We start from the raw sequence: 22,170 nt of genomic DNA, 5'->3' as shown, positions 1-22,170 counted from the left end.
AAAAACCGATTATGGAAATAATTTTACGCAACCAAATGGGAGCAGCGGGATTTCTACTCTTTCTATTGACTGTTATTATCGACTGCAAAACTCTATCTTGCTTGAAACTATTATTTATTAGTTGTTGATACACTAATCCATTACAGAAAACCCCTGACTATTATTATAGAGGAATACATAAATTATGAATTAAAGCTTTTAGTTATAAAATGGAATTGAATTCCCAAGCAGCCAACACAGAAGTTTTAAAAAGTGTTGCATACTTTTGTGGCGCAAAATGGCAGCCGGGTATTGTTGGACTGTTGACAAAAATATGACCTATTTTATCAAAATGGAGAGGGGTTGAGTATAAAGGCACCTATTCACAAATTGGCAAAATGCCAAGTATCTTGCACTGGTTTCACACACAGTTGAATATTCGCTTAAAATCTCTTTTTTTTCGAATGCTTAAGGAACGAATGCTTCCCTGACCCTTTTATATGAAATATTAAATAATTGTAATGGAGCTAGTCTACAAATGACAATGTGAGAGTACCCTTGGGGCTTAAGACTGAACAATCACATGCTTTATAACAATGAATGCCCTTTATGTAATTTGTCATATGCCTGGGAATTGTGAATAGTTCAGTCAGCTATCTAAGCGACTTAGAATTTGTGGGGCAGTTAGTAAATACTTTTCATAGTTTTAGCTGAAATTTAAAGACTAATGTAATAGCACATTATGCTATTTTTTATTAAAGCGCTAACAGCTCTATAATTAATATGTGTGACTAGCTCATCATTTAGCTTAAGAGTTTTTTTTTTTTTTTGTGGCTATGCCATGATACTTACTTGGGCGTCTTGTTGCAGCCCAGCTCGTAGGTGCTGTGCCAGCTGCAATACATTTGGCCATCGCAGCAGTTGTGCTGCTGTATGAAGGACAGACTGCGCTGTAATCTCTTGCCCATGCGAGCTCCGATGCTGCCCTGGCCCAGCTGATATTGCTGTCGTACATCAGGGATGTCCAGACTGCGGCAGGCCAACTGTTGCTGGTGTAAGTGCTGTTGCTGTTGTTGGTGTTGATGTTGTTGTTGCAGTTGCAGTTGTTGGTGTTGGTGTCCATGACGCTGGCATGGGCGCACAAATGGCGCCAGCCGTGGACAGTAACTTGCCGGCATTGGCGTGTGTAGGTTGGCGTGGTAGGGGGGCTCCATTTGATTCAGACTTATGCAGCTGCGACTAAGTAAATCAGGCGCTGGATAGTCACCGCACTGACCAGCATAGGGGTAATCCAAATGCATGTGCGGACGATGCTGTCGCGCCGAGGAATGCCGAAGCAATGGTGTGGGTAAATGGCCATTTGCTTGGCCACGCTGCTGTTGGGGCTCACTTATAAAGAAAATTATTATACCGGATATGGCGGCGGCGGCGGAGCAAATGTAGTAGCCGGCGCGTCCATATTTCAGCGAGTAATCGTTGAGGAAGGAGGTGAGCGGAACACTAATGAGCACAGGCACCGATTCAACGCCCCGTATGAAGCCTGTAATTTGAAAGAAAAAAACGAGTTTTGAAAGGCTGTACATAAAGTAAAGTAAATGCATTTGATTCATGTTAGTAAAAGCATTAGACTTACAGCCATTAGCTGTGTGGTCATAAGGGAACTGTCCCTGAGAAATAAGGCACATACATATTCTAATTTGTATATTTGAATGATTTACATAGAACACATAGTGGGAGTATACGGAATTAATTGGGCATCAAACAATGCGATTGGGACTCAAGGCAAATTAATTTACATACATGTTTTTTCTGATCGAATTCTTATTCTTGGTGTTTTTCCAACTACTTGAAAATATTCATTTCACTCCTTAAAAATAATTCTAAGTTCGACCTCTCCAACTACAAAAGACCTGCTTAATTATCTGCCATAATAACTTCTGCTTTGCAGTATATACTTATGTAGATATTTAACCCTCTCTGCGTTTTATGGATTTATAACAAATTATTCAACAACGTCGAGTCGAGTCCTATCTGTGCTGATACATGCCATTTCTGTTTAGTCTTCCTCAAATACAAATAGAATGGGTTTAGCTGTTTATGATATCTTAAAATTCATGCTAGCTGTGGGAATATGACATTCAGTAACTACTAAGAATAGTTTTTTTGTGTAAGTGTGAGGAAATTAAACTGTGCATTACTTACCCCAGGCCTTGGAAAAATGTTTCAGCTTTATGCGCTCCAATGCCAAAATCTTCAAAGAGTATTGAAAACCGCCCAACCCAATGCCATAAATCCAGCTCAATATACAGAGACCCGTATAGCCCATGACGAACGATAGGAAGAGTATGGCCAAAGCCACAATCGATATAAAAAGCTGTGAATTGAAGGTGCAAAAAAAAGAAAAACTGCATAAATTTCAATTTTTTAACTTAGATTAAAATTTGCGCCAATTTTATAATTTTGAAGTAATCAGAAATTATTGTCGCACTTACCTGCGCCACAATTTTCGTATTTATTACAAAATGCCTAATCACAAAGGAGCGGCGCAACAAGGCTCCAGCCAGCACCACTCCCAAGGCCATCGAGATGCCCAGGAATGTTTGTAACAACACCAACTCCTGCACATCGGAGCCCTCTTTGGCAGCGTTCAAGGCCTGTAAGCAGAAAATATCTCGGAGCAATAAGAAAACGAGATGCCATGGGAAATGAGCTGGAAAGACTTGCCATTAAAAACATGGGCGTGTAGATGCCGAAGGAGGCCACACTGGAGGTCATTAATAAAATTTTGACCGTGACCGATTTGAGTGATGATATGTCCAGAAATAAATATTTTGTGGGCGAGTCAACATCGTGTGGTATGATGGGCTTCTTTTCGCGCAGCTACAACAACAATCATTGAGAAGAGACAATGAAAGAATGCATGAATGGGATGGGATTGGATTGGATGGAAACCCTTCAAAACTCACTTTTTTGCGCTGATTCTTCAAGTGCTGGATGGCGCGACGTTGCGGATGATATAGCGATGCCGGTCGATACATGAGGCCCATGAAAAAACTCAGTGCTGTTAATGCGGCCACAATTTGCAAGCCCAAACGCCAGCCCGCCTTGCCCACGCCCTCTTTCAGTATGACAGAGAACAAAGCGATGCCAACGCCCTCGCCGGACATGGCCACCATTTCAACGAATTGACGACGCCGCTTAAAGTAATTGCCAAGCATAACGGTGGAGGCTTCCCGCACCATGGACACCCCAATGCCAAAGACAATGCCTGCACACAAAAAAGTAGTATACGGGAAATATGACGAAGCACTGAGCTCTCTGACAACGGCAACAACTGTGCAGATTTTTCTTTGCTTTTCAGCCATGTTTGTGTCTTTTGGTTCGGTACATACCATAACTGAAAACGACCTGACCGAATTCCGTGGCAAATGAGGTAAACAGTATGCCCAGTGGCATGACCAGGCCGCCCACAATCGAGAGCAGGCGTATGGAGCGCTTGCGACACAGCGAGACCACAAATGGTGTAGCCAGCATGGAAATTGACCAGCTTAAGGCGCCCAGCAGCTCTGTGAAAAGCGCATTTTATTTTATATTATATGACAGTCGGACACGCACACAATCACAGTTTGACAGCCATTGCTTACCGATGCCACTGGTGTTGTGCAAATGCTGCACGGCGTAATACACTAGCAGGCCATAGCTGAGCTGCAGTCCTGTGGTTAATATGTGCACAAGGAAGGAGACTCCGCACACAATCCAGCCCCAGCCACCGTCCGGATAAAAGTACTGCAAAGAATGTATTAAAAACTTTCACAGCAAGAGGCGTATTGCAAAACTAGAGTACAATAGGAATCTGTGTGAATTAAATTATGGTTAGGAAATTTAAAAGGCTTCCATGTTTTTAGAAAACCGCAGTTTGTTGAAAATTAAATTATGGTTTTGCTGCAAAATCCATTAAACAGGCGTTCATTAATCAAATAATAAATACAAGTACTATCAACACATGAACAATACTCGTAGTTGCCAAGGAAACCTTTGTGTGTTACGTAATATCAGCATGTTGGCAATGCAGATTTAATTAAACTAACACTGGGGGCAACCATTGTGCAGTCAACTAAGAACTACTGAGGTATGTCCTTGCGCAAAATTTTAGTTAATAATATGGGATGGTCGCGTAAAGATATGGTCATCAAAATTAGAAACTATCTGCGCGAAATTTATGATGGCTAAGCATAAATAATAATTAAAAAAGCAAACTGTTTTAAAAATATACGTAAGATGAAAAAGATGGGCAGCATCATCGTCCTTAATCAGCAGTTATCTTGCACAATAGTTATAATAAATAAATAATAAATAAAACTATAAATATATGGGCATTTATTTTTGGATTACACAGAAGTTTATGCAACAAGAAAAACATTTCAATATAAAATAAAATATTGCAAGACAATCAAAATCTATAAAAGTATTACATTTTAAAAACATATCCATTCCACATAAATAAGACTACGTCGCTATATTGCCTGTCTAGTGGCAAATAAAAGAAAGAAACTTGATTCGGAATGCAGAACAGGTCTTCATATTAAAATGAGAATACCCTCTCCTACACAAATAAAAAAAAATTCAATTAAAAAAATTATTATTATTATTATTTTCTGTATGAGGGTATATTAGGTTTAGAAGAAGTGAAAAATGTAACAGCCAGACTCGTATTTTCGACTCGTATTGCTAATCAAGATTATATATACTTCAGTGTGTAAACAAGTATACCCTTTCGTCCTTTTGGTACAGGGTATAATAAAAATGTTTAAACTATGCTCTGAAGCGAAAACAAATCTGATGGTATGCCATATAAATGAGGAAAAAATGAAAACACTAGTGGGGGGCAACCAAGCTTGATTCTCTGCGTGTTTTTCTCACAAATACCAGAAACGCATAAAAAAGTGCATTGCGTTAATTACGAAAATTGTTGACTTTATAAAGTTGATTTTAATTCGGGGTAATACTTTTTTGAAAGTTGCATAAAATAATGCGATATTACTTTCCTACTTCTAACAATTGCGCGTTTTGAATTAATTAAATCAAAATAATAAATAAAAGGGCTTACTTACAATTTCCCTTCGTGTTTTTTTTTTTATTTTTAAAAAAAGGTGCATCAGAAAAAATATGGTCGCCATTAAATGCGAAAGGTGCACTTTTGCTTTGTTCCGCACAAGTTGACTGATAAGCAACAATTTATATATCTCATTGGTCGGCACTTGTGAGTGATTTGGCAAATTCGGCACTGTTTTCCTTTTTGGAAAATTTCATTTGGCCATGAAAGGAAAGCGCTACAAGGATGACAAAGGGATGCGCCTTTTATGTATTTAAGATACAAGCAACTTTATGCCTTCGCTACAAAATATATGCTAAGGTTTTTTTTTAATAAAATAAACTTAAATATATCAGTTGTCTGTTCTTATTTTCAACAAGTCCTGTTTGGGATGCACCTTTCATGTATTTAAGATACAAGCAACTGTAGGCCTTCGATACAAAAAATATTAATCTTTACATCTAAGATATTTGTTCATCGCTAAGAATGGCATTCAGAATTTATGACAACTTTCTTTTTGCAATTAAATGTAAGAAGCAGGATAAAACATTAAATAGAAAAGCAATCAACTAGCAATCATAAAATATTAAAATTATGACGAGCTTCAATTCCCACAGTGGCTAAGTTAATTGGATTGCTTTACCACATTCCCATTTGACCACAAATCTTAATTTCTTTTGCATTTTATGTTGGCTTTCAGTTAACTATTTTTACTATTTAAAGCCAAAAAGAATTAGCATTTAAGATTTATGCTTAGGCAAAATTAAAACTAATTAATAACTATTTTTATCAAGCACAAACCGCATTAAAACAATCAACAAATAACCATAAAACAATTATAGAAAACTACAAATTTTGCTGTTTTTCCAAACCAAAACAGCTCAATTAATGGCAATTATAATTTTATTGCTTTTGCTGCGCATAAAACTACACTTTATTTGCATTATAGTTTTGTTTTCAGGTAAAAGAAAATGTATTTGTTTATATCAAGATTTGAAAAAAAAAAAAACTAATTTATTTAACATGACAATCTTCTGGAGTTCCAGGAATAACAAAACTAAGGCAGCTCTTCATAATTCAAAAAGCTCTGTTTGCACTAATTATGAAATATAAACCTCATTAAAACGAGCAAATAACCACAAACATTATGAAAACTGGTTTTTGAAAAGCGGAACAGCTAACTTAATAGCAATTAGCATTTTTATTGCTTTTCCGTTTCAAACGCATTCTTCCTTTTGCCCATAAAACCACACTTCATTCGCATTATAGCTTGGCTTTTAGCCAAGCTATTTATCTGTTTACTTCAGCATTTGTCTAGGCATAATGGCCTAAACAATGTGTGTGTGTGTGTGTGTGTGTGTTTGCCCCTCACACACGAAATCGAACAATTCCATTTACTCGTAATTAACCACAAGAGCGTATACAGTTTGAGAGCCATTGTAATGGTAGTTTTGTGTGCCAGGCCTACCTGTCGTATGCGTGTTGTGTCGACGCCAGTTCGCCGCAATGCCGGTATATTGCGATGTAGCAAATGAAACTCTCGATCGGCCAGGGCGGGAAATGCCGAATCCTCCTCGTCAGTGACGTGGGTATCATAGCCTGTCAGGCATTCAAATGAAAATAAGTCGCATGTGATGTTTGAAATTTGGGATTGCAATGCAAACAATTGAGCGTTGATTAAATGGAACGCCACTCATTACTCACCGAAATAGCAGCCCCCACCATTGGCCAATGGCTTGTGACGTGCTGCCGCTACTGACTGCACTGCTGGCACCGGTGGTGGTGGTGGTGCGCTGTGGTGCTGTTGGTGCTGCTGCTGCTGCTGATACCAATTATCGCAAATGCAGAGTTGTGGGGGTGGGTAGTGGGGGGCTGCCAAGGGCGCCGTATTGTACATGCTATAGCAGCAGCCATTTGGATTTGCAGGATACCAGCGGGACGAAGGCGGCGGAGGTGGCGGCTGCTGCTGATGCTGCTGGTGTTGGTGTGCATATGAGTGTGTCTGTGGCTGTGCAACAGCGGCCGCGCAATGTCGACTGCAGAGCGGGGGCGTACGGGCGGCATAAGCCTGCGAATGAAATTGATGCGACTGCTGCTGCTGCTGCTGCGGCGGTGGCTGTGCCGGCGGCGGTGGCTGCTGCTCAATGGTGGGTAATGTGGCGTAGCTGCCAAAATTATCGGCTACTGTGGCACAATGGCGCTTACCGCCATCGAGTGGAAAGCGCGTGGTGGTGGCAGTTGGCGCTGCTATGGCGTGGCAGTGACGGGACTGCGGCTGCTTGTTGCTTGCAGCTGCATGCATTGTCTCTGTCGTTTGGGTGGCAGTCGTTGTTGTAGTTGTTGTTGCTGCTGCTGTTGTTGCGCTTGTTGTATTAGCTGGCTCGCTTGTTGTTGCTGTTGTTGTTGCCGTACACTGCAGACTGAGATTGGAGAGGCGCGGGCATGAGACCCACCAGGCCAATGGCTGATTATTAAAACGACACTCGGCGCACAAATAGCGTTGCGTGCTAAAGCAGGCAGCTTCTGTCAGTGACGCGCTAACCAATTTCTCAGCAGAGTCTGTTGTCGCTGCTGCTGCAGCTGCAGCTGCTGCTGATGTTGTTGTTGTCTGCTTAAGACAGCTAATTGGTGTGGTTTTGGGGCTAGTGGTGCTGGTGGTTGCTGTTGCCGTTGGGGCTATATTCTTGGCCTTGGGATGCTCACAGCTTAGATTGTATCTTCGTCACAGCGCGCATTTGTTGCACAACACTGGACTTCTTTGCTTTGGCCGCACTAAACTGGAGTACAGACGCTGCTGGCAATGCTCCAATAGCTCGGGCCGTGATCGTCTATTCAATGTGAGGGTCTGGTAGGTGTGCTCCAACGGCCGTGGATGTTGTTGTTGTTGTTGTTGTTGTTGTAGTTGATGGAGCTGCTGTAATTGGGGGCAACTGCCGTAGAGCGCTGATGAGGTATTCGATAGTCGGCGATAATACGAATGCTTATCCTCCATATCATCGCCACTGGCCGTGCGTGAGTAATGCGTGCGTGAGTGCTGCTGCTGTTGCTGCTGCTGCTTCTGCAGGCCGTGGCATGTGATGAAGGCGGAGATGGTGTTGCTGGCGTTGCGGGTATTGGCGTCTCTATCACTGCAATTGCAATCACATGTACACTGGATGACCATTGTATTCCGCAAGTATTCAAGTGTCTGAGTGTGTCTGTGTGTGTGTGTTTCTGTTTGTGTGTGTGTGTGTTTCGGTGTCAACCGCGCTTGCCACTTCAATTCAAGCACATTATTTTGTGGGTTTCGCCGCAGCGCAGCTCGCAATGTCGGTCATTTCAGTCAACATTGAAGAGCAGCTTTTATATTTGGCTGGCAGCTGTTGTTGTACTTTTTATTGCTGCTGCAGCTCCCAGAAGGCTTGCCCTCTCTATATAAAATTGATTGGATTTTCGTTTTTGGCACGTTACTGTTGTTGTTCCTATCGTTGTTGGCACTGCAATTGGAACAAATAGAGTAAACTGTGAATTTATAACAAATAAAGCCATCACATAAATTTGTTTATTTTCCCCAGCATTCATGTTCATTTACTATATAACACCACTATATGTTACCATATGTACATAACACATTATGGACGAGTATGTTTGTACATCGATTCAATAATTAGATTTGCAATTCATTTTGCTCGTTGGCTGGCCGAGCAATAAGTGCAAGCGCTTGTCACCTACAGAGCTGTAGAATTGCAGCTTTGACCGTTTAAGCGCTCGGCTTATGGCTTATGCAACTGACAGTTTGGGGTTAGACAAAACAAAGTGTTCGCAACTACATACATACATACATACTACTATATGCATGGAGCTGGAAACAACCAGAGGCTGCCATTTGCAGCAAATGAACGAAAATAAAGCAGAAAGGCTTTTTTTTTTTGGTAAATTTGAAAACATATTTCTGAATTTAGATCGCATGTTTAAGCCATTTCAAAGCAACCAATAGCTCATGGCCAAAATGCATGAATTAGAAATTGCAATCATTTTAGAATTTTTAGAAAATTTGAGGACAACATTTAAATTTATGCTTTAATTTTTAATTTTTGGCCTCTGTGGCTGAAGAATATTAATGACATCCACTACTCTATTTCCACAACTGGAGTGTCTTAAAATTTCTTGGCACAGCTAAAGGATTCCTTAAACTGTATTAAAATGTTTATTCAATTTGTAATATAAAGGGGATTACACGAACATGTTTCTACATCTATATGTAAATACGCCACACATTTTTAAAGTATGTTACCGTTCATCAATATTTATGAAACTTATATTGTTTAAAAGGTATTGCTTGTTGTTCTTTAATTCTGAATTCCCAGGATGATTGAAAAATATGAATTAAAAAGTTACATATATTAAAATCTTTGATTTTCTAGTCACAACATATTAAATTATAATTTAAGTTCAAAAAAATTAATTTATTTTTTGCAACAATTACTTTGCATCTCGATTTCAATAACATTTTAACAGTTTCCGCGTAATTCATTTCCTTGCCTGCTTAAAATTGAATAAGATCGGACAGATGTTAGTTATTCAAGCTATTCCTACTGAGAAGCGACGTTTCTTCTTTTGTCACTAAGACTACAACATTTCACTAAAGTTACATTATACTTATACTTTTAAGCACAAAGTATTATACATGTGTGTATGTCAAATATGAAGTATATTGTTTATATTTGAAATTCATAAAATGTTCTCAATTTTGTTCATTATCATTTTTTTGTACAATGTGTGGCAATTCGCACAGGGTCAATTACAGGAGCGAGCGAAAGTGCTAATTGACGTGATTAGTCAACTTCCAAAAGAAGGAGTTACAAATGAAGAAATGGTGGCATCCGTTACAGCTCTCATAAACAATTTGATCAACGATTATATAGAGACAGAAAGCTTGAGCGGGCAGAGTCGAGAGGATGCCAAAAGAATCCAAGCGGATGTCAAAATCGAGTTACGGGCTTGCGCCCAAGCATTGGCGGCCTCCTATGATAGGAAACAATATAAAGAATGCGCCGCGGAAGTGCTGAGAATGGCTGTCGAGGATCTGGAAAGACTGCATCGAGATATGCAAGCAGGCACCAAATATGTTCAGCCAGTAGTCAGTATTGCTGTGCATATAGCTTTCTATGCATCTATTGTTCCGTTCATTTAATATTGTAATTAAATTCGGAAAGAATACAGTTGGAATCAGGGATCTTATAAAACAATTTGTTGTTGAAGTAGAATTTGTGAGTTTCGAATTGAACTCATAACTCGATCTTAACGCTTTCTTAAGTGCGATACATAATTAAACTACTGATTATGATGAACTTAATATCATTTAAAATTTTAAAAAATATATTGGAATTATAAGCTACAAGTAGATAGAGATTTGGCCCCACTGTGCCGTCGTTTGATTTATGTTGATTAACTATTGCTGCGTTTTTTATGGTATGCCGATATTCTCTTTCAGATTAGCCACAACTTCCAGTTCAGTGATAGATGATGTAACCAAGAACCATAAAAAACTGCAACACTTCACCTACGACCCCCGACAATGCTGCATCATTGCAACTGTGTGCTGCAGCCCCCTCTTTTACTGCCGCCCACCACAATGTGTTGCACATTGCTCCCAGTTGTGTCATCTTGTTGTTGTGCTGCTGTTGTTGTTGTTTTGGCTCTCATGTTCAGGCAAGCAAGCAGCCGCAGCCACGACGACGAAAACTTTACAATGCACAAACGGCGCATTTAAATTGATTGTGAGCATGAAACCGGAAGCGGGCTACAACATCAATCAAAACGCATTGTGCGCCGCTCAATAAGGAGCGGCAGGCAGGCTGGCAGGCAAACAGGCTGGCAGTAAAGCTCAAGTCGGCAGCTGAAGCTATGCAGCTTAAATGTTCCTGCTATACCTGTGGAATCATAAAATTTAACAACATTGCCGGCAAGAACAACAACAGCCAATACATAAAGACATCCGGTGCTTCCTTAATGCTTGAAAAGCACGTGCATTAGTGGGTGTGGGTGTGGGTGTAAGAGTGTATGGATGTGTGAAAATATTATAAAAATTTGCCAGTCGAGCGTGAAGAAGAGAAAAAAAAAATGGAAGCAGAAACAGAAAACTTTTTCTCACAATGCTTTTCAGGCTTTAGCTTGCTGTTGCTTGTGTGTGTATAGGTCGGCAGGCGCTTTCGTTGTTGTTGTTGTTGTTGTAGGGGTGTTTTTCCTTTTCATCATTTTAAAAATACTTTTAACAAACAGTTGCGGGCGTCGAAGTCAACGCCTGGCCACATACCAACCGCAATTTCCCTCACACAATTTCCCCATTTCAATGATATCCTTGTGCTATTTTTGGTTTTGCGCGCAATATTGTGCACGACTTGCCTTCATGAACGCCATTCAGCATGACTACGGTCAGCATTTTCATTATTTAAATGCAGTATTAAAATGTTTACACTCAACAAAATTAATTTTGCGAAATTTAATGTAAGTCACCGACGCTGTGAAAATTGCTGACTAACGAAACATTGAGGGGAACTGGAAAGGGAGGGAATTACCGCCTACATGCCATTCTGTCGCTATTCTCCTACAAGTTTCTGAGTATGTGTGTTCGCGCAGGGCTATATTCGCCAACTTTTGAGTTTTAAAGAACTAGCCGGCTTAAAAATTCTACGCTGGTGGGGGGACTTAGGGGTCACTGTCACTGCCGTCACTGGGCAGACACGCCTCTACACTTGGATAGTTTCTGCAGAAGTTTTGCAGATAAGAAAAAGTCTTCCCAAATGATCTCACAGATATGCCAAAATGATGATGGTTAGCTAAGCTCAATTCATTAGTAACTAACGCTGGTGTCTTAAAGCGTATCAATAAAACCAAGGTGGGTGTATTAGACCATAAAAATGAGGCTCTTCAGGCCGAAGTTTTTCGAGCACCATCGCTCCAACTATCTCAACCTAACCTAACCCAGCTCGCTTGGCATACACATGTTTGCGCCCTATCCTGTAATATTTAACCATTTATTTTATATTTTCGGTTTATACAAAAGCAATCATCAGTTTGAAGCTATTGTAGTATATTAATTAATTTTCATTAAGGTGCATGAGTTGTCCTTTAGATATTTGCAAAAAATAAGTAACAATTGAGAAACGTTTTTTCTAATCGCGCCAAATTCTACAACTTTGGAATTGTGGGAGAGCAAAAAGGGAAATAAACCATCGCTTCAATTTCCAATTTAAATCCGATTTTATTTAGCAAATCCTACGGTTGTTATACAATTTTAAGATTATGTTCTGGTAATTTTCTTATGTACCAAAATTTCACTGTTTTTCTTTTTCCTGTACAATATAAATGGTACATATTCTTATTTTACATATTGCATCTTACTTTGTCCAACTTTTCAATTCTTTTTCCCAATAATAATTATATACTATACATCTTCTACTATGTATATTGCTCTTATGTGTGTCGTAAAACCTTCCTCAACTGTTGGAACTGTTGCACTTGCATATGTACTATTAAAAGCTCAGGAAACTCTATGTTTAATAAATTGAAAAACTATCACTATTGAAAACCATCAATCAGTTCACGATCATTTTATTTTTCAAGTTTCAAACGCACAAATTTCTATACGTTTCTACAAACAAAGGGTTTGTTCATGAAATGAGCTGCAGTGTCCAACATTAAATCCATTGAAGCCATTAAATCACCTCATAACGGGTATTTTAACATCTCCATGATTTGTCTTTGTTGATGGTATTTCTATTCAAACCGGTTATTGCTTCACTATTTATTGTTTTTTCTTTTCGTCCTAAAACTCACTTTTTCAAAAGATGCGAAAACTTAAGCGTAATTGTAATTATAATTATGTTCAATCTCCACTCATCAACGTTCATCAAATAATCAATATCCTCAATTTTTATTTTCTCCATAAATATGTCGTAATCGTCCCAATTTTCTTTCAGTGTATGCATAAAGTGCAAACAGAGACACTCGTTTGTACTATGTACATTTGTACTTATATTGCAATCGTTACATATGACTGATGATGTATTTGCAGAGAGTTCGGAAAACGTGTCGTCTCTGCATTGCGACGTCGAGTTCTACAATCTGGTCGAGAATAAATGGACCAAGCAGGCTCAGGGGGGAACTCCCTCCCCCCTTTCCCGCCACCAAGCCTGCTGGCCATATTTCCATGTGCCCAATGCAAAGCGACAGGCGGTCCGCTCCGGTCCGTCTGGGCGTCTATCCGTTGACTTAACTGGTCGTTGACTTCGTGAACTTTACTGTGCACTAAATTTATATATAACGTGCCATATATGTTTATTTGTAGCTTCGAAAAGGCCAAACTTTTATATGGCACATTTGAGAAGGGGTGTACACATTTGTTGTTTTTTTCTTTTTTCTTTTTTTTTTTTGCTGCTAGTTGGTCAGCTGGTTTACGTTGCTGCTTAAACACACGTGGTCTCGCACAAAAACTTTAAGCCAGAAATTTAATTTGGCCTGCACAGTTTTTGTTGCTGCCAGTTGGTTGCTACTTGTGTGGGCGTTAATGTTGTCATTCACACGCCCGTTGTTTACTGAATTATTCACACTAGTCAGCATATATTTATTTAATGTATGAAATATATTCACTTAGATGCACAGTAATAATAAAAGCATTAAAGCATGCATTTTCGTATTATATATCAAAGGAAAAATATGCAGATAGGTATAGAGTTGGAAAAAAAAAAAAAAAATAATAATAATTAAGTACCACGATTTTCTGCTTTTCAAAAGGGGCACCTTTTAAATCTTTACTTATTCACCGAAATATATTTAATGGCCTTCAAAGTAAACCCCTCCGGGTGCAATGCACATAGACCAACACTTTTTACAAACCTCGAAGCAGTCTGAAAAAGTCTTTTCTGGAATGGCATTCAGTACTTGCTTCGATTAGGCTTGAATCTCCTCAAGCATGTGAAAACAGTGTCCCCGGAGTGGTCTTTTCAATTTTTTCAATTTATTCAATAGCCAGCAGTCCCGCGACGCTAATTTCAATGAAGATGGTGGTTGTGGAACGATATGTGTCGTTATTTTTTTTTACAAAATGGTCATGAAGAACGAATGCAGTAGAGCGTTTTGTTTTTGAACCAACTGTATTTTACCTTTTCAAAACAGAAATGTTTTCCAACAAAATCAGCAATGTCTTTGATTGTCAATCGAAGATAGATTTTGGTAAGCTTGATGCAAACAATAGTTAAGTTTTTAATTCAATAGCCTTTCAAGTGAAAGAGCTCTACAATTTTTGAAATCTAAACAACATTAAAATCTACATCTATAACATTTATAATTCAAGGGAATCAATTACCTCTTAGAAAATAAAATTTAAATTGCATTTGAATGTAGATTTTCGTTAAGACCCAACTTTCAATAAATGCGCAAAAGGGACGCAAGAGCAGTTGAAGAAATTTTTGATAAATGCTGTACCAAAAAAATATACTTTTTTTTCCAAATCTATACATGTACTAGTTGTCGTCTAGTTTTTGGGTGTGTGTGAGTATTGCCTGTATAATGAGAATCATGTTGCCGTGGGGCTTACATTTTAGTTTTACATTTTTCGCACAAATAAACACTCGACAATATGCCAGACGCATAAACACCCACATATACTACACCGAAACAGACACATAGCCACACATATACTGAGTGCCCAGCAGAGAAATGGAATCAGTGCAGAAAACTTTTATTACGCTGCAAAAAAGGAAAGGATAGGATACGATTTTTGATGTCTTTTGTGCAGTTTTTATGTTCCCTAAGGCAAAATAATTTCTATGCTGACTGCTACAGGCAGCAGACAGACCGATAGAGCGGCGTAGATACGTGTATGTATGTATGTACGAGTGTGTATACAAATGTTTGTACAGTGCTAGCTAGATAAATCGGAAACTAGATAGTTTGAATATACATTCTGTACTCAGGAGAATAGAATTTTTGTCATCTCAGAAGCGTACTTTCTATTCTGAAGAAGTAAGCTTGTATATACTATACTATAGTAGTACAGGATAATACAAATAAAAATCAGAGCGCGAACGTAATAGCGCTGCCTCCTTAGATATGAAGTTAAGTTTCTAAGTGTCTCTTAAAGAAAAGGGAAAGTTATTTTATTAAACAACGTTTGGAAAGTAATGCTTGGCAAATTATTTTCGTTCAGAAAATGGAAAATGGTTTCTCAATATGGCAAGAAACTATCTAATGATCGTTATATCGTGCGCTGAAATCGTCTGATATTAATAAGGAAAAGTCAAAACAAATTTGTTTTTAAAAATTATGCATAAATGAATTTGAATTCATGGCTAGTAACGATAAACTAATATTTTGCGGAAATAATTGATTATAAAATTAAGTTTCTAAATAACTCCTGCACTTATTAATTTGTGTAATTAAAAGGTATGCCCCCAACGAGTTGGAATTTCAGCTTTCTGAAAACGATTTTGGGGAATCACTTGCATCCCATATTCACAAATCCGGACTTGCAAATATGAATTACCTCTTCTAGTATCATCAGCTTAAGCCTTTAAACCACCAATCGTGCGAATTATCGAGATTGTACTGCATCTACACAATTGTATTAATACTAGTTTAAGCTACAATAGTTTGCTCTTTTAAAGAGCAGCTGCAGGATCGGCAACAGCAATAACTACGACAATAACAACAGCTATAACAAGAAGCATATGTTTAGAAGTTCATGCGGAAACAGTTTGACAATTTAATGGAAACTTTGTGCATATTTTATGTGACTACATACATTTGTACTGCGGTGGCAGACGACGCGCTGCGTCAGTTAATGGTTTTGTGAGTTCAAATTTGAAAATTGGCTCAAAATGTGTTATTTGTTAATAAGCCCCTTTGCGCCACATAAAAGGTCACTAGATAATTGAGTTATTTGCGTGAGCTTTAAGGGCTCAGCCCAAAAGTGTGCTACATTATTTGTTCATCATTTTTCTTTTTGTTGAAATTACCTTATCGAAGGAGGAGGAGGACCCAACGGCGCCCGCCCCTCCCGCCTATTTGGCCTGTTTTTACATTTTTTATCAAATTCCGAAGGCAACGAACTGCGACCATTAACCTTACTCAGAAATCCTATCAGTCCATAATTAGCTTGCCTACGTAGCCTGACAAGACAAGGACGTGCACAGGAGCCAAAGGAGCAAAGGCAGCAGCAGTGGCGGCACCCGCCGCTGCCTAAAAATGAATTTGCCAGCCTTAATATTAATATTATTAAAAATAAATTTTCAACGCCAACTTTGGCTTACACTCGAATTTCACACAAATCTTAACCCAAAAGACAAATCGTTGGCTGGTCTGACCTGCCCTCGGCAGTATGTGTGTGTGTGTATGAGTGTGTGTGCGTGTGTGTATGTGTGTCTGAGTAAGTGTGGGTTTGGAGCTGAGCGTTTGCGGTCTGTGGCAAGTTGGGGCGTGCGTGAACCGCATCATAAAGCGGAAGTTAAACCCTTCTTAGCTGAAAAATGACACTTCCGCAAAAAAGCAAAAGGCGAAGCAAGACAAAAAGGCAAACCAAACAGTCAGCCAGCCAGCCAGCCAGGCTGGAAAAGGAAAAGTCATGTCTAAAACAACGAAAATGGCGAGATGATTGTAGAAAGAAGAGCAAACGAACAAATGAATGGTTGCCAGAGACTGGGTGAATGTTTTATCAAAATCACACGAAGCAAATCCGGCTCAGGCCAGAGCACGCAAAGGACTAGCCATGGTGTCCAATTGAAATCAAGCTTAACAAAAATGATTTCACTTTAAATCGTATCTAGAAATAAATGTATGTTTTGCAATCCATCCAATTATTTGTTTCGATTGAAACGGTTGTCTTGTAAACTACTGAGATTTGATTCTTTTTTATTGGTTTTTTGCATACCTTGCAATATAGATATATTTCAATTAGTGAAAGGGCCCACTTAAATATGGAAATGAATTGAATTACTTATAAAAATTGTTTTTAACCCTTGCTCCTTTTTCGAACTAACTGCAGTGGCTAACTGTGCTAATAAATTAGTTTAGCAAACAAATGTTAACTTCCAATATTAAGGAATGCAAAATTACGTTATTTTTTATAATGGAACATTTTTTTAGCGTATTGTAAAACCATTTATTTGCCAGTCCTGTAAGCTCACAGCAGAGATATCCTTTGATGTATTATACGAGTATTTATAGAGAATAGTTTTAATAAAGTACGGAGAGAGTTTTGTGCGTGAAAAAAATCATTATAATTGGAACACAAAACCCAATAACAGTTGTGGATCTACATAAGTTAAAAGGAAACTAATATTTGGTGGACTAGCTCAGTCCTATACATTTCTAATGATGTACTAATTATAACAAAATAGACTTGACAAGCGAAGGTTGGAGAACAATAGAAAGGAATTGCTTCAAGTCCAACGTCATGCTTTGCTGATGATGGTAGAATGCAGTGCAGGGTAATGAAGAAATGGTAATCCCAACTATTTATCATCCGACAGAGCAATCTGCACACGTCAGAAGCAGACTGCACTCGTCAAGAAGGTCGTCCTTTGTCTGCGAAGGCGTCAAGTTGGGGTTCATTCTATAATTACAAATGAAGCACTTATAATTCCATTAAATAAAATACATTTGTGCAAAACACTCATGCTTCTATTCTGCGGACACCAAACGCATGAACAGTACTCAACCACAGAGCGTACTTGGGCAGTCAGCAGACGCTTAGTTGTATAAGGATCATTAAATTCCTTCGACCACGTTTGGCCTTATTACAAAAATGGAGATGTGAAGATTGAAGTTCAATTGAAGTAAACCAAGTTCTTTGACTACCAATAAACGTTGCCATGCTACACTGTCCATCGTATAGAAGAAGCTAAATTAAACATGCTTTGATGAAGGTTTATGAACTTAGATTTAGAGCAATTGATGGAATTGGATGTCCCAAGTTCCATGCTTCAGATGATTATACAAAAGAGAGTTTCTGTATGATAAAATTAATTTTACTTCATAAACTTTTTTAAGTATATAGTATATTTTGAGCAGATATTAACGAACTCAGAAATATTCAATAGTATACTTTGATAAAGGTTAAGATCATGCTTCAGCTGATTATAGAATAGAGAGTTTCTGTATGATAAAATTAATTTTACATCATCAACTTTCATGAGTATATGAGGCACACCAGATATTACATGAACGAACTTAGAAATATTTAATAGCATACAATTTTTATCGAGTTTTCTACTAAAACCTAAGCACCAACAAACATTGGCAGATATTGAATTTATGGCTCTACATAACCTAATAGCTGAACTTTGTTATTGTCTCTCCTCTTGTCATCTGATCAATAATACATATGTGTACTTATTGGAGTTTGTAACGCCTGCTTCTACATGTTACTTACATTCCCAGAAACGTCCATCTTACTACAAACAACAACTAGTACACCCTTTTACCATTTGGGTACAGAAGATAAAAACATGCAAATCCAATAGAATAAGAAATGAGCTTTGTATATACAGATTTTTACATAAATTGACGGCTGCGTCCTTTTCGTCAAATGTTTTTTTCTTTGAGGTGAAATAGCTTTTAAGAAATGCTAGCATATCTGAGCAGGTTTTATGCGGTGTTTAACATCTTTTGCAAATGAGTCTTTGGCTTTAAATACATATATAAATTGCTTGATTTATAAACATTTCAGCGTACAAACATTTCTAATAAAGTCACAGTTGGATACATTTTGCGTTGTGCTGTCAAAGTGTATACAAATCACATTCGTGGCAATTATTTTGCAATAAATTGTATTTATGTGCACATAAAAGTCAGCAACGATGGCAATGTAATGATTTTACCAGACAGCAGGCGTTTTTAAAATTTAATTGCAAATTATTTTGGTCGCTTCAACCAAATGTGAATGATTGTGACAGTCTGGACTACCAACAAGTCAGTTAATTTAGGTGTTTGGCAAATTATGAAGTGGTTCGTTATGATTGGCAGCCAAATAATTGAATTTGTAAACTAAATGTGATTTCAGGAACGCACTGCATTGATTATTGTCAAACAGAACAAGAAAAAAAACGTGTTAAAAATTAAGAAAATTAGAACAAAATCAATATTTAAAATATAATAAAGAATCTTACAAACCAATATGAATATTAATAACAACATTAACAAATACTGTCCATTGTGTCAACACAACATCACTATAAATATTATATACGACACTTCTCAAGTCTATTTTCTATGGACAACTGCTCCCACTCTAAGGGTGCTAGAGCCTTAACTTTATTTTGAAGTTAAAAGTCATTTAATTGTTGCAATGTTCATCTAAAGAAAGATGAAAATGTAAAGCTTTAAGTAGTACAAAAAATTCTAATTAAAATCGTTATCCTGAATATATTCGAATTAAATGGAGCACTTTAACAATTAAACAAAATTTAAATTTAGATTCAAATATTTGGCGGAAACATAACAAAATATAAACATAGTTTCCAAATATATTCGTTCCACATATGTATATTCTTTAACTATTTTACAATCTTGTTAAAATTTGTGTGAACTCTCTGGGGTTTGACAAAAATGCGCAGTGTAGCGGCTTAAACTTTTTGTTCGCTGAAGAAAATAAATATCTACATAAAAAGAAAACCCCAACTCAGCAAAAGAGCAAAAGTAAGGAATAAAGTTATTTTTTGAAACCATCAAAGCAATGTACTTGCTAATAATTTCAAGTTGAATGTCATCCTAAAATAAAAAATACTTTTGCCCTTTTCTGTTTTTTCTTTTTATTGTAATTGTCGCTTAGAAGGGTCAGAACTTTTAACAATTTCACGAAACCAGACAGACTGAAATGCAGACATAGAGATAAAAAGTTGCTGAAACGTTTACTTTAACTTTGGACAAAATTTGTGTCCATCGCTCATCAATGTGGCATTTGGTCAACTTGAAGTCGTTATTATTCAACGATTGTAAAATAAATAAACAAAATTTAAGTAATCTGCTTTTTGCTTTGTGCTAGAAAAACAACACAAAACAACACGACTTAGGAGCAGATAGATGTTTAACAAAAAAAAGGCGCCTCATGAAATTCTATTTACTTAGCTAGAAACATTTTTCAATCTCTGCCCTCACGCACGCCCCGTGACTATTTTGATTTATATGCATATCTAAACATAATCTGCAGGATTTATAAGGCTAAAGAAAAACAATTTGACTTTCGTTTTTGCTGAGGTAGCTTTGTATTTGAGACCATGGTGCGATGTCTGGCGGCTTTTTATCAACCATCAAGCGTCACGACCGAGGCATGCTGCCAATGCTGATGTTGTTGCCCAACTCCTCTACATCTTGGTTAAAAGCTTAAGCAACACTCCGTTACACCAAACATACACACACACACACACACACATACACACATATAAACACTGACAAAACAATTGGCTTTCATCATGTTGGCAAGATGCACGTCTTTGAGGCTCTCGTGTCTGGCCCAAAAACGGCTTAGCGCAGCACCAGCTTTATACTTGTATTTGTGTTGGTAACAGAATCGAATTAGCATGCAAAATCTTTTGTTTGGCTAACAATGTGTCAAAGTGTGTGACGAGAACGCGTTACTCTTTGTCAAGCTCATCAGCAGCCTCAGTCTCAGCCGCAGCCGCATCCGCAGCAGCAGCAAGAAAACGCCAGTGTGCCAAATCATTAGGCTGAAGGAAGAAAAGGAGCTGCTGGCAGGCCGTGAGGCATGCACACGACAAGGCATCAATAGCAGCAACCATGGGTGCCGCAAAGGGGTACATATGGGCAGCTACCCCCATACTCCACAAGCAAACGAACTAAACATATTTTGAAATTATCTATCAACGTCTTTGTCTGTCTGGTTTTTAATTTCGGCTTTTCTGAGTGCTTTCAATACTGATTTTTAAAGGTAAATATTTGATGTTAACAACAATTGAAAAAAGAGAATAAATATCATCTTTCCTACTTCCTTAACAATAATTTGAATTCTTATGAATTTTTTTATTTCATTATAAAAGATTAATATACAGGTTTTGTTTAACGATATTAATGTTTATTGTAATTTCTCGTTATAAAATTGAGAAACAATTTGAAACTTAAACATTTTTATACATCTTTTATGTCGGTATATAAACATTAAATATCTTTGAAAATAAACAACCGATATACTGTATACTTAAAAATTGATCAATGTTTTGGATTTCTTAACTTCAAGTTTATTTTAGTTTGATTTCAATCCCTTCTAAAAAAACAAATTTTCATATTCTCTAAAAAAAAGAGGGATGTTTTAATAGGTGAAGGAAATCGATAAGCATTTTAATGTTTCCAAAAAATTGTCTACACAATATTCAACTGCCCGACAACTTCATACCGCATTCAATATTAAACAAATATGCATACTTGGAGCTTTTGAAGCCTTTCTTTTGGCTTTTGGGACCTTCTACTGGTTTTTTTGAGATTTTCAGATAAAAATTCAGAATGTTTTTATGAAAAATGTAATTTGCAAAACGTATTTCAATATGTCGATGTTGCGGTATTATATTCCTACCAATTTTTTTTCCATACGATATAATAAATGGATAGTCATTTATTTTTAACCTTTATTTCGTTCTTTTCAGTATTTTTTCCTGCCAAAGGGATTTGTTGTGAATTTATTTGGCAACTCAATTAGCAGTTTTTTGTTTTCTTTTATCTACCGCCATTTAACAAACATTTCAACTTTTTTGTTGACAACAAAAGTGCAGAATACTTAATAAATAGTATAATGCCCCCTAAATGCGCTCCTGACTACGCCCTTGCAACAACAACAACAATATCAGCAACAACGTCATCAATGTCGTCTGGTACTGAGACATGTCTCATGCTTTTGCTTTTGCTTTTGCTTTAATGGTGTTGCTGGTTAATTAATGTTAGTTGTAGTAGCCGGGTTTTGTGGTTAATAGAGAGTGCTCATTAAAGCAGAGACTAAGTGCACAGCTCTGGTTGGTCGTTGATCAAATAGTTGGCAAGTGGCAGGCATATAGACCAAGCCACTATGGTTCGCCTGGTTGATTGGGGCTGCCAAATTAGAAAATGACATAGCC

At 37.7% G+C, this 22,170-nt stretch overlaps 1 protein-coding gene across 1 annotated transcript in view; it reads right to left on the bottom strand.

The window, feature by feature from the left end:
* The window catches only part of LOC115631300 (monocarboxylate transporter 7), a 38,170-nt gene that overhangs the window by 1,561 nt on the left and 14,439 nt on the right, over positions 1-22,170 (bottom strand). Inside the window, exons 3-13 of the mRNA XM_030528014.1 lie at positions 7,805-8,547; positions 7,484-7,528; positions 6,776-6,838; positions 6,540-6,670; positions 3,624-3,765; positions 3,372-3,545; positions 2,946-3,247; positions 2,704-2,859; positions 2,472-2,633; positions 2,182-2,353; positions 832-1,519 (exon numbers count right to left, since the gene is read on the bottom strand). Of these exons, the coding sequence (XP_030383874.1) occupies positions 832-1,519; positions 2,182-2,353; positions 2,472-2,633; positions 2,704-2,859; positions 2,946-3,247; positions 3,372-3,545; positions 3,624-3,765; positions 6,540-6,670; positions 6,776-6,838; positions 7,484-7,528; positions 7,805-8,234 (2,465 nt within the window). The 5' untranslated portion in view covers positions 8,235-8,547. The remainder of the gene's footprint in view (positions 1-831; positions 1,520-2,181; positions 2,354-2,471; positions 2,634-2,703; positions 2,860-2,945; positions 3,248-3,371; positions 3,546-3,623; positions 3,766-6,539; positions 6,671-6,775; positions 6,839-7,483; positions 7,529-7,804; positions 8,548-22,170) is intronic.

The sequence above is a fragment of the Scaptodrosophila lebanonensis genome, unplaced genomic scaffold, assembly GCF_003285725.1.
Source record: "Scaptodrosophila lebanonensis strain 11010-0011.00,11010-0021.00 unplaced genomic scaffold, SlebRS2 tig00001412-arrow-pilon, whole genome shotgun sequence".
NCBI classification, from domain to species: Eukaryota; Metazoa; Arthropoda; class Insecta; order Diptera; family Drosophilidae; genus Scaptodrosophila; species Scaptodrosophila lebanonensis.
This window is presented reverse-complemented; position numbering and strand designations above follow the sequence as displayed.